The sequence below is a fragment of the Aquarana catesbeiana genome, linkage group LG03 (genome assembly GCF_042186555.1).
Source record: "Aquarana catesbeiana isolate 2022-GZ linkage group LG03, ASM4218655v1, whole genome shotgun sequence".
NCBI classification, from domain to species: Eukaryota; Metazoa; Chordata; class Amphibia; order Anura; family Ranidae; genus Aquarana; species Aquarana catesbeiana.
In genome coordinates this window covers 635,166,339-635,182,589 of record NC_133326.1, presented here as the reverse complement: position 1 = coordinate 635,182,589, position 16,251 = coordinate 635,166,339, and the positions used below count along the sequence as shown (strand labels likewise).

Here is a 16,251-nt window from a genome sequence, read left to right as displayed (position 1 = left end):
GAAAGTGGTGAGTACAGTGTTCCCTTAAAGAGAAATTACACTATTTGTAAAGAGATTCTCATGACTGTGATTGTTCTCAACTGAAAATCAGAGCAGTTTATGTTATTCATATATACTTACTTGTAAGATGTTTCATAGTTTGTTTCATCCACCCATTTCCACAATCCTTCCTCATCGGTATCGTGCAGACCAAGCCAGAAACGCTTGAAGGAGGTTGGATTTGTTTTGCCGGCAATAAAAAGCTAAAAAAATGGCAACCATCAGAAATTGAAGCCAGGAAACAGCATTACAGAAGCTTTTCAACACATGGACCACCAGAAAAAATGTGTATATAATAGCTTTTACAGGTACATCTTCAGTCCAGTTTTATCCCTGTAGTGACACGGTTGCTTTAACCTCTGAGGGCTTTTGCGTATGGGTAATTTTAGGTACTGTAGTTTGTTCCGTTTCCACAGGCATGGGCCATTTTAACCACTTAAAGACCAGGCCTTTTTTTTTACATTTGTTGCTTACAAGTAAAAATCTGTATTTTTTGCTAGAAAATGACTTAGAACCTCCAAACATTATATATATTTTTTAGCAGAGACCCTAGAGAAAAAAATGGCAGTCATTGCAATATTTTATGTCACACTGTCAGGGGCGTTGCTAGGTGTGAAAAAGACCAGGGGCTTCAGCCCGAAGTCCAAGACCGGCAACGGCGGGGGATTGACTGCTTGGCGGGGGGGTTGGGCTCACTTGCTGGTTGCTGGCTGGCTCACCAGTGCCTATCCATGCTGACCACTAAATTGTCCTACCAGACCCCTACATTGATCCCCCTGACACATACGCTGACCCCTCTGACACATACATTGACCCCCCTGACACATACATTGACCCCCCTTACACCTACTTTGACCCCCCTGACACATACACTGATCCCCCTGACACCTACACTGATCCCCCTGACACCTACACTGATCCCCCTGACACCTACACTGACCCCCTTGACACCTACATTGATCCCCTGACACATACACTGATCCCCCTGACACATACACTGATCCCCCTGACACCTACACTGATCCCCCTGACACCTACACTGACCCCCTTGACACCTACATTGATCCCCCGACACATACACTGATCCCCCTGACACCTACACTGACCCCCCTAACACTTACACTGACCCCCCTGACACTTACATTGATCCCCCTGACACCTACATTGATCCCCCTGACACATACACTGATCCCCCTGACACATACACTGACCCCCCTGACACATACACTGACCCGCCGACACCTACACCGATCCCCCTGACAGATACATTGCTCCCCCGACACCTACATTTCTCCCCTCTTGACACATACACTGACCCCCCTGACACATACACTGACCCCCCGGACACATACACTGACCCCCCCGACACATACACTGACCCCCGACGCATACACTGACCCCCCTGACACATACACTGACCCCCCTGACATATACACTGACCCCCCTGACACATACACTGACCCCCCTGACACATACACTGACCCCCCTGACACATACACTGATCCCCCTGACACCTACATTGATCCCCCTGACACATACACTGACCCCCCTGACACATACGCTGACCCCCCCTGACACATACGCTGACCCCCCTGACACCTATACTGATCCCCCTTGACACATACACTGACCCCCTGACACATACATTGATCCCCCTGACACATACATTGATCCCCCTGACACATACACTGACCCCCTGACACACACATTGATCCCCCTGACACATACATTGACCCCCCTGACACCTACATTGACACCTACATTGACCCCCCCTGATGCCTACATTGACCCCCCTGACACATACACTGATCCCCCTGACACATACACTGATCCCCCTGACACATACACTGATCCCCCTGACACATACACTGATCCCCCTGACACCTACACTGACCCCCCTGACACCTACACTAACCCCCCTGACACATACACTAACCCCCCCTGACACATACACTGACCCCCCTGACATATACACTGACCCCCCTGACACATACACTGACCCCCGCTGACACATACATTGACCCCCCCGTGACAGGTGACCTCTTGACACTCCTGCAGCTCAGCCTTACCTGTGTAGTGTAGCCCATCTCATTCCGAGCACTCCACAGCAAGCTGCACGCACCAGGGAGAGAGAGCCAGGATAGGAGAGCCGCTCTGCTGCCCGCCCATTTACATAGCGCAAGTGGGGACTTCCCAGTGCCCAGTGTGGCCGCAGTGTCATTCCCGCCTCCTCCTGGACCCGGTGGCACCTATGATGGACGTCACACGTCCTGCGGTCTCGGCATTGGACCAGTGGGACGTTCATCATAGGAGCCGGGTCCCGAAGGCGGGACTTTTTGTACGTCACTCAGCCACGCTGGATAAGTGGAAGATCATTCCCTGTTGCCTGTGGAAATGGCTCGAGGCTAATAATGAATTTAGGACTATCGAGACCCGGGGCTTTTTTGGGGCACACTCAGGGCTCCAACCCCTGTCAGCCCCCCTCCCGATGCCACTGCACACTGTATTTGCACAGCGGTCTTTCAAACGCATTTTTTTAATGAATAAAAAATAAAATCAACAGTAAAGTTAGCCAATTTTTTTTCTATAATGTGAAAGATGATGTTATGCCGAGTATATAGATGTCATGCTTTAAAATTGCGTACACTCGTGGAATGGCGACAAACTACGAGACTTACAAATCTCCATAGGCAACGCTTTAAATATTTTTACAGGTTACTGTTTAGAGTTACAGAGGAGGTCTTGTGATAGAATTATTGCTCTCACACTAACGATCGTGGCAATACCTCACACGTGTGGTTTGATCACCGTTTACATATGTGGGTGCGACTTATGTATGTGTTCGCTTCTGTGTGCGAGCTTGGAGTATGGAATGCTTTGAAAAAAAATCTTATTTATCTTAGTTTTTACTTTTACACCGTCCCTTTTTTTAATCACTTTTATTCCTATTACAAGGAATGTAAACATCCCTCGCAATAGAATTAGGCATGACAGGTCCTCTTTATTGAGAGATCTGGGGTCAAAGAGACCTCAGATCTCTCATTTACCTTTGAAAGCAAAAAAAAAAAAAAAAGAAAAAAAGACATTTTGCCTTTAAGAGGGGAAAAAAAACCCATCTCTTTAAGGCTGGGAGGTGTAAGTGACTTCAGACGTTGCTCCGGTCCTTCAAGGCCATAGAGTCGAGTGGGAGCTATCTTGCCCTCACCCGGCTTCCTGCCTGACGATCGGCAGCACCGGATGGTTTCCCAGGTTACCGATGGGTCTGGTAAGCTCGGGAAACACCCGGAAGCAGCGGGAGGGGGAGCACCTCCCCTGCGGCCCTATAAAAGTGACTTTTCAGGCAGACCCACAGCTGAGACCACTTTTATCTGAAAACTGGCTGCCTGCTGTACATAAAGATACTGGCGTTATGGCAGCTAGTTGCTGCCATAATTTTGGTATTTAAGGTCAAATTAATGACGTATATTTACAGTTAGGCGATCGGCAAGTGATTAAATCTTGACATATTTGGTATCTATTTACTTGACACAACATTGTCTTTTACATTTTCCCCCAAAAATTGGGAATGATATTGTGTTTGTGTGCACTAAAATTAATTTAAGTGTATTTTTTACAGAAATTTTTCATTACATTAACAGCTGCGCAAATATCGTGTAAAATAAAACAAAAATTGGAACAACTAACATTTTGTTCTCCAGGGCCTCCGCTTTCATAAAATATACAATTTCTAGCAAAAAATTCAGATTTTGACATGTATGTGAAAAATGTTAAAATTGGCCTGGGCGGCAAGTGGTTAATATAGCAATAAAAAAGTCTGCTTTGAATGTTGAAGTCCACAACTGTCCCTCATTTGGAGGGATTGGCCCTTACAGTATCTCACCTGTTCTTTTGCACTGTTAATTACAAGCAAGTCACTTTCTTTTTTTTGGCACATGGTCCTGGCTTCTGTCCAATCAAATTTGGTCTTGCTTATGTAATAGCAGCTGTTCTCAAATTGTATCCAGTCATCTTGACACTTCTTGTCTAGAACAATCCAGAAAGGCAATAATGACACTCAAATGATAAAGAATAATAAAGTCTGAAAAACACTCTTTACACTTTAGGATATTCAGCCCAGACATCAGACACATGTTCCACCTCTTGTGACTGGTGGCTTTCATCATTAGCTATAATGCTGCTGCTAAAACAGCTTGAGATCAGCAATGGCGTCCCTAGGGGGGGCAGAGGGGGCCCTGACCCCCCCAACATTATGCTGTGCCCCACCATGTGCCCCCCCCCCCCCCCCCCCCAATTAAAAAAAAAAATTTTTTTTTTTTTACAAAAAATCAATGTCTAAGAGGAAGAGAGTCCCCAGTCAGCTCCTGCGGGTGATTCCTCCCCCCTCCCTCTGCTCGCTGACACTGCATAATGCGAGCGCTCACACAACCACGGCCGCCCGATCTGCTCCTTCCCCTGCATCCTCATTAGCAGGGAGAAGAGCGAGTTGCAGGAAGGACTCCACCAGGACTCTCAGTTACTGAAAAAACAGACTGATTTCTCCTGTCCTTAGGACAGGAGAACCAGCCTGTAAATTCCAAGAGATGCCAGACCAGCGCTGTCAATAGCAGGGGCAGGACAGCAAGAGGAGGCTGGGGAACCCCACAGTGGCAGAACACCAGGGCCTGGTGGCAAGACAACCTTTGCAACCCTGATAGTTCTCCCACTGCTTTGGATCCTTATATTTTCTTGGTATGCTGGTGACATATATCTCTTGTTTTACCACCCTGTTTTACCACCCTGGGGGGGCCCCAATACAGTAGGAAGGGAGCTCACTGCAGAACACGTGAAAGGGCCGTTGTGGGGTTGTAGTAAAGGGCCCCAGGATATATATATATATATATATATATATATATATATATATATATATATACTGTATATATATATATATATATATATATATATATATATATATATATATATTTGCATTTTATAGTTGCCCCCCTACTTTTGTCCCTGTCCCCCCATGTGCCCCCCCTAAAGATGAAAGCTGGAGACGCCACTGGAGATCAGCACAGATACTTTGGTGTCAGACACTTTTGAACCACAAGTTTTGTCTCTTTACCGACTTACAGATTAAGGCAATCGGCAATCATATCATGTCTATAAAGTGGAACTAAACCCACCCATTTACCTGTTTCCCAAAACCTTACATTCAAAGCATGTCATGAATTTTACCTGTTACAGTTACTAGTGTGCTTATATTAGTTCTCAAACCAACTGTCAAGCCATAAAAAGGCTGGTGTCATAGCTGATCACATGTACAGCACCATGCCAACTGCAGATCAAACAGAAGTAAAGACATCTAGCTAACTTGGCTTTAAAATATAGGAGGCTTTAGTTCTGCTTTAAGGTTAACTTAGCATTAAATATAAGCCCCTGCTCCCCCAGCCAACACTTTTAACCATTTGTGGACCACTCACCGTACATTTACTGCGGCAGGGCCGCCGCTCTGTGCCAGGACAAACACTAATGCCGCGTACACACGATCGGAAATTTCACCAGCAAAAGTCCGATGTGAGCTTTTGGATGGAAATTCCGACCGTGTGTATGCTCCATCAGACTGTTGCTGGCGGAATTCCCGCCAGCAAACGATTGAGAGCAGGTTCTCCATTTTCGAGGTGCAAAAAACCATGCATGCTCAGAATCAGAGACGGAAGCGCTCGGTCTGGTAAAACTAGCGTTCGTAATGGAGATAGCACATTCGTCACGCTGTAAATTTATGGATCTTTTAATGCAGCGCATTCTTTTGTTCTTTATAATGCTAGAAGAATGAAATTGTTTTGCTGCTGATATTCACACAATTCTGACAAACTTATTTCTTTATTATTTCTTGTGATCTCCTTAATAATATTTTTAGTTTTTAAAGTCAGATCTCCACAATAATGTTTAGAATTGTGTTTTATAGTATTTTTTTTTCCTTTTTTTATTTAAATCAAGATCTCCTTTTTTTTGATTATTTTAAATTTATTTTCTAGTGAACTCCATATTTTTATTTTTTTATTTTTTGTGTGTCAAGTTACCACAACAACATTATTATCTTGTATTTTTTAACCTCAAGGAGGTTGGTGTCCCTTGTTAATTTGACATTGTATTTTTGAAAGGTACCTGCCTACTCACAAACAAACTGTCCTTTTTTAATAAAAACACATAGGCAAGTATTTGTTGAAAACAAAATTACCATTTATTCTGGGTCATAACAAAAGAAAGAGGAAAGGCAACGCTGGAGAAACTGCAAAAATTTGCGAAGCCTTTGTACCCCAAGGCACACATCAACTATTTGAAAAAGAAAATTGGTAGCCTGAGGAGTCCATACAATAAGGAGCACAATCTGGTCCTGAACTCCGAGAGATCAGGAACAGCAGCAGATAACATATATGTCCCCAGGCTGTGGTACCACAACAGCCTGCTTCTTCTGTCAGACCAGACTAAACCCAAGCCATCACTCTCTTGTCTCCCTTCCACGCTTCCCTGCACTCTGTGGCTTTGTTCGTTGACTTGTGGCAGGAGGTGGAGGAGGTGGAGGAGGATGGACGAACTCAGAAAGGTGTGTACTTTCTGCCATTTGGCCACTCAACCCCTTATTTAGGGTCTGTAAAATGATGTTCTCACATAAGAGGCGTTGGCCCTCCTCCATTTCCTGCATTTTCGCTGCTACTATGCAGCCATAGCCCTCTTGAACGCTGGGGGGTTCTCTCAGGGTCGCATGAGCATCCCGAATGAGGGCAAGTGCTGCCTCCTCCACGTTCCTCCCCTTCCTGGGCCTTTTGTGTGGAAGGCGCAGGGAAGGGACCTGGGATTGGGTCAGTCCACTGGGCCCGGCCACCTCCTGGCTGCCACTTCTCCCTGCCACCTCCTGGCTGCCACTTCCCTCTGCCACCTCCTGGCTGCCACATTCCAGACCCTCATCCTGGCTGAGGCTTTCCTGTGTTTAAAAAAGGGACATAGTTTTAGTTTTTGCTTCATCAATCACACACAATTTTCAGCCTGTTGCAAATTGAATGTTAATAAATAGAAAAGACTATCATTCTGACTCCAGCATTTTTCATTCTTGGCCCAATCATTTTTGGCCACTACTATCTATTGATATGTAAAACACTTTTTGTTTAATCATTAATTTCTTATCAATAATAACATCTAGTTAACATCATTAATTTTAGGACAAGAAATATGTAGAAAAATTATATACCTGCCTCAAGCTGGGTTCCTCCACTTCTTTCTGGATGGAAGGCCCAGGTTGGTCCTTGGAAGCCTCAGCTGGGGGAGAAGGAAGTGTGGAAAGTGATGACCTCACTTCAGTCTGGTCTTCCAGAAAACGCATTTTGTTGTAGTACCACAGACTGGGTACATACACGTCCTCTGCTGCTGCTCCTGACCTCTGGGATGCCAGGACCTTATTACGCTCCCTCCTGTATGTGCTCCTCAAGCTACCAATTTTCCTGTCCAAAAAAATCGCTGTCTGCGCTGGGGACCTCTGTCTTCACAAATTCCAACAGTTTCTCCAGCGCTGCCTTCCTAGCTGGTCTGTTATGGTATAAATTATGTTTGACTTGCCACAAACTGGGCAGCTCAGTTTTATAAAGCAGCTATAGTTTTATAAAACTATCCCATAGTCTGTAGACGCTATAACTTTTGTGCAAACCATTCAATATATGCTTATTGGGATTTTTTTTACCAAAAATATGTAGTAGAATACATATTGGCTTAAAGTGATGAAATTTGTGCAGCACCGTGATGTTTAGGCATGGTTGCTATCAAATTTAGTTGCCAGAGGATAGTTGCCTTGGCCAATTGTTAGGAGATTGATTGATTCCTCTCTAGGTCTGGACTTGTTGGACCCTTTCACTTCTGTCACTGGGTTGCACTATGCTAGTGACATTAGATAAGACAGGGGCTTTGCAAGCTCGAAATGAATGGATGGGTTGTCTCAGCCAATGGGCAGGGATTTTCTTTTGTCCCTTGGCTGAGAGAGCCTATATATTTGGGTGGAGTCAGGTGATCGGGGTTCTGTGCCACCTAGACGGCTGTGTGGGTGGATGTGTGTTGTGCTGTCCCGGGCTGCTAGGCTAGAAACCCAGGGAAATTTGGCTGCTAGGCTGCCTGAGGGCCTTTCCAGGAGCAGGAGAGCAGCGTAGGGTTAGGACTGCTAGTTTGTAGTCCAACCAGAAGTAGCGGTTCAGCCGGATGGTAAACCAGCTGTGGTTGGAGGTAGGAGGGGAAGCTGTCGCCACTAAGGGACCGTCCACCTCATTACAAGAAACCACTGCTGAAGCCAGCACCAGAACAGTCTTCTCACCAGCCAGGGACCTTGTAGAAGTGGAAAAACTTCAGCAAGTGCCAAGCCAGGGACCCAGCAGGACAGCAGAGGTGACGCTTGCAGAGCATCAGTGGGGGGGCAAACAGGGACCTAGAGGGTCAGTAGGCCGCTTAAAGAGTATCTGTGAGTGCCAAACCAGGGACCCAGCAGGAAAGCGGGGGTGACGCTTGAGGAAGATACTGAGTGCTAAAAGTGGAAGAGCTCAGAAGATCCAGTGGCTATTAGATCCGAAGTCTAGTGAAAGACTGGGAGTTTGTTGAGTGAAGACCCACAGTGGGTGACTGTGAAGGAAGAGGAGAACTGTTTGTGTTGCCAATAGTTGAATACAACTATCGTTAGTAACTGCTACAAGATTGTTGCCATAGGAGACAGCGGTCCTACCTATACAGAAGCGGTGTCTGGCTGAAGGCCTTCACCTGTATAGCTGTCTGCCTACAGAAGTCTCGGAGTCTACCAATTAACATTGCATCTACCTAAGGGTGTCCTAGCCCTAACCCTCTCTCCCACAGTTCTGTTCAAGAGACAACAAATCTCTTTGCATTCAAAAAGTGTCTGGTGCCCACCATTTCATCTTGCAGTACACCCACCATGCCTTGTAACCCACTCTGGATGTCAGCTGTCCCTAACTCTGGAGGTCACCATTAGGCATCAAGGGACCTTTGCTACATTTAATTTTTTTACATGTTTATTTTGGATATGTTTTATAGCAGAAAGTAAGAAACATTGTTGTTTTTTTTTTCATAATTGTCGATCTTTTTTTGTTTATGGCGCAAAAAATAAAAACCGCAGTGGTGATCAAATACCCCCCAAAAAAGCTCTATTTGTGGGAAAAAAGGACACAAAACGTATTTGGGTACAGCGTTGCACAACCGCGCAATTGTCAGTTACAGTAACGCAGTGCCGTATCACAAAAAATGGCCAGGTCATGAAGAGGGGTAAATCTCCTGGGGTCAAGTGGTTAAAGAGGAATTGAAATTTTAAACAAAGTACCCCTCTGTGGTCACCCTTCTAATAGTGCTAAATATGAACTTTAGGCAGAATAAAAGATGCCTTGTGCTCACTAATACACCATTACGTTTTTCACATGTTCACACCCCAACTGACTCAATCAACAGCTCAGCAACATTTTGCACCCCACAATTGCACATACACAAAGGGGTGGGAATGATTGTGATATCATTGACCTTTTATGGCTGCTTGGGTCAATGTGTATGTGCAACTAGGGGGGAATGCCCTGGACACAGCTGATTGGACTGGCAGGGATGTGATCATGTGATAGGTTCCCATATGTTCTGCTAACTTGGGTTTAGACTGAGTTCAGACAAAATCCAGCAGCCATAGCGATCAGAGTGTGTACCTAAATTTGACCTGGCATTAGCCTCCCACAGTAGAGCTTATACTGGAAAGGGGAGAAGCAGCACAAGGAGCCAAACAGCTGTGCTGCAGAGTAATAGTGGAATGAGCTCATCAGTATTATGTTTCTCCTTTCATTGTCCCATCACAGGCTGGGGAAGGGTCAAGACTTCTGAGTGTTACTTTTCAACAGTTGAGAAAAAAAAAGATCTCCTGCATTGCCACACAGGTCTGTGCTGTGTGGCAGAGTTGTGTAGGTCCCTCAGGACTGAGTGAACAGAATGCAAATCCTTTAGCAAGTAAAACAGCTTCCATATACAGTAAATGTATTTCATCTGTATTTAGCTGTCTGGCTTGAGTTCAGCTTAAAGTTAATGTAGAACTTAAAATTAAATGTTGGTGGGATCCTCTGCTGGTCAGTTTATGCACAGATTTCCTCCATAGGCAAAAACATGAACACTCCAGGGCCCATTTTATGCCTTCATTTGGAATAAATAATAAAGGGATAATGCCTGAAGATTAGCAGATCATTTCCTAACGTTGATGACTGGCTTTTATTATTAATAGAAAAAATGTGTCTGCGCTAGATAAAAATTATCGTTTCAATAATAAATACAAAAATAAATACGTAAAAAAAGTGTTATAGCTAACCAATAAATCAAAAAATAACCATAAGTACATAAATTTGTAAAGTGCTCAGTGCTATATCAAACATGCAATAAATGTGCTCAATCAGAAAATAGAATATCAAAAAATTCGATATAAGTGCTCAATCAAGAAATTGAATACAATATAAAAGGGAATATCTTCTTGTGAATCTAATAAAGTCCAAGACAATGTGCATCCAAAAATGTAAACGTGCCCAAAAACATTGTCCATATTCAGTGAAATCCACACATCTTTCCTTCTGAAGGTGTATCACCATAAAACGTGCTAAAGTGTCTTCCAGTGTTCCCCACAAGCATATATGCTCACCTTCTTGCGTGTGACACAGTGGTTACACTCTGTCAAACCAAGCTTTGGAGACACTCCTGTGCTCTAATGGAAACCGCTGTGTAGATCTCCAATGCTCTCAATCAAGGTTATATATGCAAAAAGAAAAGAGACTCCATAGTGCAACATTGCATGATGTAATAAAACGTTTTATTGAGAAAAGACTAACTCCCCTTGTGGGGGTACTCACATACTGTGGGTGCGTTAGTGCACCATCCTAAACAGATTAAAAACGGCCGATCTCGTGGTATGGCGTGCGGTGCGGTGTGTCATACGAACTCTCCCTCTCTCTCTCTCTCTGCTGACAGCTCCGTCCAGGCCCCTCCCCTACGCGTGTTCAGCACCGGGATCACGTGCCTTCATCAGGGGGAAAGATGAAGGCACGTGATCCCGGTGCCGAACACGCGTAGGGGAGGGGTCTGGACGGAGCTGTCAGCAGAGAGAGAGAGAGAGGGAGAGTTCGTATGACACACCGCACCGCACGCCATACCACGAGATCGGCCGTTTTTAATCTGTTTAGGATGGTGCACTAACCCACCCACAGTATGTGAGTACCCCCACAAGGGGAGTTAGTCTTTTCTCAATAAAACGTTTTATTACATCATGCAATGTTGCACTATGGAGTCTCTTTTCTTTTTGCATATATAACCTTGATTGAGAGCATTGGAGATCTACACAGCGGTTTCCATTAGAGCACAGGAGTGTCTCCAAAGCTTGGTTTGACAGAGTGTAACCACTGTGTCACACGCAAGAAGGTGAGCATATATGCTTGTGGGGAACACTGGAAGACACTTTAGCACGTTTTATGGTGATACACCTTCAGAAGGAAAGATGTGTGGATTTCACTGAATATGGACAATGTTTTTGGGCACTTTTACATTTTTGGATGCACATTGTCTTGGACTTTATTAGATTCACAAGAAGATATTCCCTTTTATATTGTATTCAATTTCTTGATTGAGCACTTATATCGAATTTTTTGATATTCTATTTTCTGATTGAGCACATTTATTGCATGTTTGATATAGCACTGAGCACTTTACAAATTTATGTACTTATGGTTATTTTTTGATTTATTGGTTAGCTATAACACTTTTTTTACGTATTTATTTTTGCATTTATTATTGAAACGATAATTTTTATCTAGCGCAGACACATTTTTTCTATTTGTCACTTACACGATTATGAAACGTGATTGAGTGTTTGCAGCTGATTGGTTACACAGGATTGGTTATACACTATTTTGATATTTTTTTGGGCATTTATCCGTAAGTGGCTCGCAAGGTTCATCTATTATTACTTGGCTTTTATTATTGTTTTATTTCTTCCATTCAGCTATTTGTCATTTCACAGGTTCCTTACAACCTTATACACTTTACAATTTGATAATTTAACTACATTTTTCTAACTGATTACTTGTGCTTTGTTATGTTAGTTGTCTTACTTTTAAATGTTGATTGTAGCTGATCCATTTCTGAAGAAAGTTTGCTGACTGTAAAGGAAAAATGCATTGGAGTAGGTGCAATATACAATCTAAAAATGTAAAACACAATGCCAAATATAAAAATGACAATTGCATGAGATCAAGCTGAGGAATAATAAACAGAACTATTCCATCATTAAAGAAAAAAGACCAAGTGGGTCAAAGTGAAAGGTTCTCTGGACAAACTCCCACTGACAGTTACCTTCTCCATGCTTTCCCACTACCCTGTTCTTCTGTGGGAGCCCCAGTTCACATGCCTGAGTTTACATAATTTCCCCCTTACTTGAATGTGTGTTCCTCCCACCATTGTCTGCAGATGTCCTTCATCACATAACTTTTCATACACAGCTAATGAGCTTTTTATCTCCCCAATATAGCAGTGTTGGGGCTTAGTGATTGGCTGCTCAGACCCAAGCACTGCATCCTTGGAGGAAGTGCAGAAGGTTATATGCTTACCCAACCACAGAATTCTGGGTACATGCAATGATTCTGATAAATAGACCAGCAGGATGGGCATATAATTTTACCATCCACTATTGATTTTCAGTAACTACTTTGAATAGTTGTCTCTTAAAAGGTTCCTATATTAAATAATTTCTGTTCTGTCCTGTTGAAATGGCAGGATCAGGAGACAATCCTGGTGGCCGTTAGTGACTATAACATAAAGGCTTACAGCTGTAGGCTAATTTGTAGCTGGCCATAAAGAGGTCTGATTGCTCTTGGATCTGACAGCCCAATGCCTTGCTCTGGCTGTTTAGGGTAGCTATGAAGGCAGACTAACACCCTGGCAAGTTCTGCTTTTTATGAAGCCCCCTCTTACTGAAAAACACTTGAAAAACTTGTAGGGGGAAAAATGTACCTTCAGGTTCTGAGGTGCAAGGGGGATGTCATCCTTCTACCTATGAGATCCTGAGGAATGTTGAGCATGTCAAATCTCACATGAAGATGCTGCAACACAGTGCTGGGATTCTCTTCTCAGCAAGATTTTGAGTACTCTGCATCCTCCAGATCTAACCAAAAGAAAGATGAAGTTGACCTTGCTTTTTAGCTGCAAGGTCCACTTTAAAAGGACAATGATGAGTACATCTGTCACTGAACGTGTTTATTATTGCACATAGAGGTGGGAAGGAGGTGCCAACTAGTTTGGTGCTACTTTAGTCTATAATGTGAGTCACACAAGTAACAGTGGTGGGTCTCAGTACTAAATGTGGAAGGGAGATGTGTCTCAACACATAACTCTGGAGGAATGAAGTCATTGGACAGGTGGGAAAACATTGTCTAATCACTGTTATGTCACTGTAGATGTGACAGCACAAGATATCTCCAAGCACCTCCCTAAACCTTCTTATGACAGCATCATTTGTCAGAGGTACCGCAGGCAGGATTTGCTTTGTATCTTACTGCCTTGCTGTGTCTATAGGCACTGGTCAACTGGAGAGAATCCACCTGATTCACATATGGGTATTGCATGCCCAACTGCCACTCTTCATAGAGTGGTCAAATCATTTCCAAGGGTCTGGTGAATGACTAGAGGCTATGTTTAAAATCTGAAGATGGCATTCAGACAAGGATATTGCTGATATTTATTTCAGGTTGGTATGTTGTGGGAAGTAGAAAACTAGGAACAGCTAAATGGGACTTTAAATGAGGACGCAAGGCGATTATGGGGACAATTCCCCCTCTTTTCCTCTCCCCTCTCCCTACATAACTCATATTTTTGTATACTCTACACAAACTAATCATGTGTTTCTATACCTAGACATCTTCCCCATATTTTCTCCTGAAGAGTGGCAGTCGCGACGAAACGCGTAGAGCCAATAGATGCCTTCTCTTTCTTATTCTATAACACTACCAATTATTGTATTTACTAATTGGACTGTATCAACAACTATAGTTATACTTTTTACCAAGGAGACACGCTTCAATGAAAGTGTTTTTTTTTTTTACCATGTGTACAGTATGAACCAACCATGTTACCAATATATTACGCTATCATTATCACTGGTATACATCTTATATGCTTAAATGTATCTGGTTTATTTATGGTTTACATTGTGAACTTATCAAGTCACTATTTTACCTTGTGAATACCATTACCATAAACTTTTTACATTAAATCAGTGATTACCTAATACCGATTCTACAATGTTATGTGTGTTCATAGTCTTAGTATTCATAGTATCGCCCATTTTCATTTGCATCGTGTCATTTCCAGGGATACATGCTTCATTTAAAGTCCCACCCCTCTCTTTTTCTTATTTATCATGTTGTGGGAAGTGTTTGGTGCTACTTTATTCTATAAGATCAGTCACACAAGCAACAGTGGTGGGTCTCAGTACTAAAGATGGAAGGAAGATGTGTCTCAGTACACAATTCTTGAGGAATTAAGCTACTGGACAGGTTAGAAAACATTGTGTAATCACTGTTATTTCACTGTAGATGTGACAGCGCTAGAGATCTTCAGGCACCTTCCTCAACTTTCTTATGACCATGGATCATTTGTCAGAGGTATCGTTGGTAGGATCTGCAAATGTATCTTAGTGTCTTCCTGTGTCTATGGGCACTGGTCTACTGGAACAAATCCACCTGGTTCACATACTGTATGGGCATTTCCAGCCTAGTGCCAGTTGGAGGGTTGAGACCTTGGTCAGATCATTTCCAGGGGTCTATTGAATGACTAATGGCTATGACCATGTTTAGAATCTGAAGATGACATTTAGACAAGAATCTGTCTGATTTTTTTGTTCAGGTTGACATGTTGTGGAAGGAGATTATATAGCAGGAGTGGAAATCCCTTTTAACTTTAATCAAAAACTTGACCCCAGTCACAATTGAATCTCCAGACCTTTACTGTTGAAGTCATTAATTTCCTTCTTGCTAACGAGCTGAAGATTCCCAGATGAAGAGGCTGTAAAAATGGAAACATAAAGTATATTTATAAATATACACTATATACAAAGTATAACAGGCACTTGGAGAATGAAAATGGTACGGACAATATAGGGAAGTATTAGGAGTGTCTCCTGTCTTGTTTCATAGGTATCAAAAAATCTTCCATACGACTCTTGTTTTAGTGGCCAAAATTTCACCTGAAAATAAGTCTTTGTATCAAGTTACATGTTTTGGAAAAAATTTGGCAGACTTTGACAATTAGAAGCTTTGACTATACAGTTCCAAGGAGGAACAGCACCTTTGAAATCCACTGGTTCCAGAGCATCCTTAAAACACCTCTGTCACTGTTTAAAAAATGAAAAACAAGGCCAACCTGCAAAATAAAGCATTTAATACCCACCTGTTCCACCTCCTGCACCAATGAACTTCACTGCCTTTGAGAAATGCTGTTTAGCCTCCCGCACACCTCTGGATGTATCAGATGTCTGCATCCCCCACTGTGCCTCGTAGTTCACTCCATTGGCCCCTATATAACTTCTGTGTCCTATAGTAACACAGGAGCCAGTGGACGAAACTAAAGAGATCAGTAAAAAAAAGATATATATTTTGTCTTTTTTGGACACTGATGATGGAAATTGCATACAGGAGGAAACTGGAGCCAACTTGTTAGAATGCTGCTGCTGTAGGAACATCACTACCAATTGGTTCTCCATGCCTGGTGTCCCTTGCTCTTACACTCTCATTATTCTCCTCCTCAATCTCAGAGCCCAATAATTAATGCATGACTCTGTTGGAATAAGCAGCATCTGAATGATCTGCGGTGCTTCGCTGCCAACAAAGGGCAGCTGTTGTGGTAACACCAACAGAATCATGCTGTTATTGACCCCTTAAAAATAAATAAATAAATAAAAGACCCTAACAAAATAAAATCCAAAAAAATAAAGCACAAACACAAAACAACATCAAAAATAAATATAATCTCCAAACAGCTACCCGAAAACACTACAGTAAAATAAAACCCCTTTTATATTTTTAATATTATTATTATTATTTCTTAGGGTAAAAAAAAAAAAAAACAACTACTATTAAAGATATGCAAGGAAACACCTTTGCCACTGACAAACAAAAAAAAGTAGTC

General features: G+C 42.8%; 1 protein-coding gene across 1 annotated transcript in view; it reads right to left on the bottom strand.

The window, feature by feature from the left end:
• Window positions 1-16,251, bottom strand: part of LOC141133251 (hepatic lectin-like) — a 38,904-nt gene that overhangs the window by 10,365 nt on the left and 12,288 nt on the right. The window contains exons 3-6 of the mRNA XM_073622513.1: window positions 15,067-15,129; window positions 12,183-12,230; window positions 3,920-4,062; window positions 121-242 (exon numbers count right to left, since the gene is read on the bottom strand). Coding sequence (XP_073478614.1) covers window positions 121-242; window positions 3,920-4,062; window positions 12,183-12,230; window positions 15,067-15,129 — 376 coding nt within the window. The remainder of the gene's footprint in view (window positions 1-120; window positions 243-3,919; window positions 4,063-12,182; window positions 12,231-15,066; window positions 15,130-16,251) is intronic.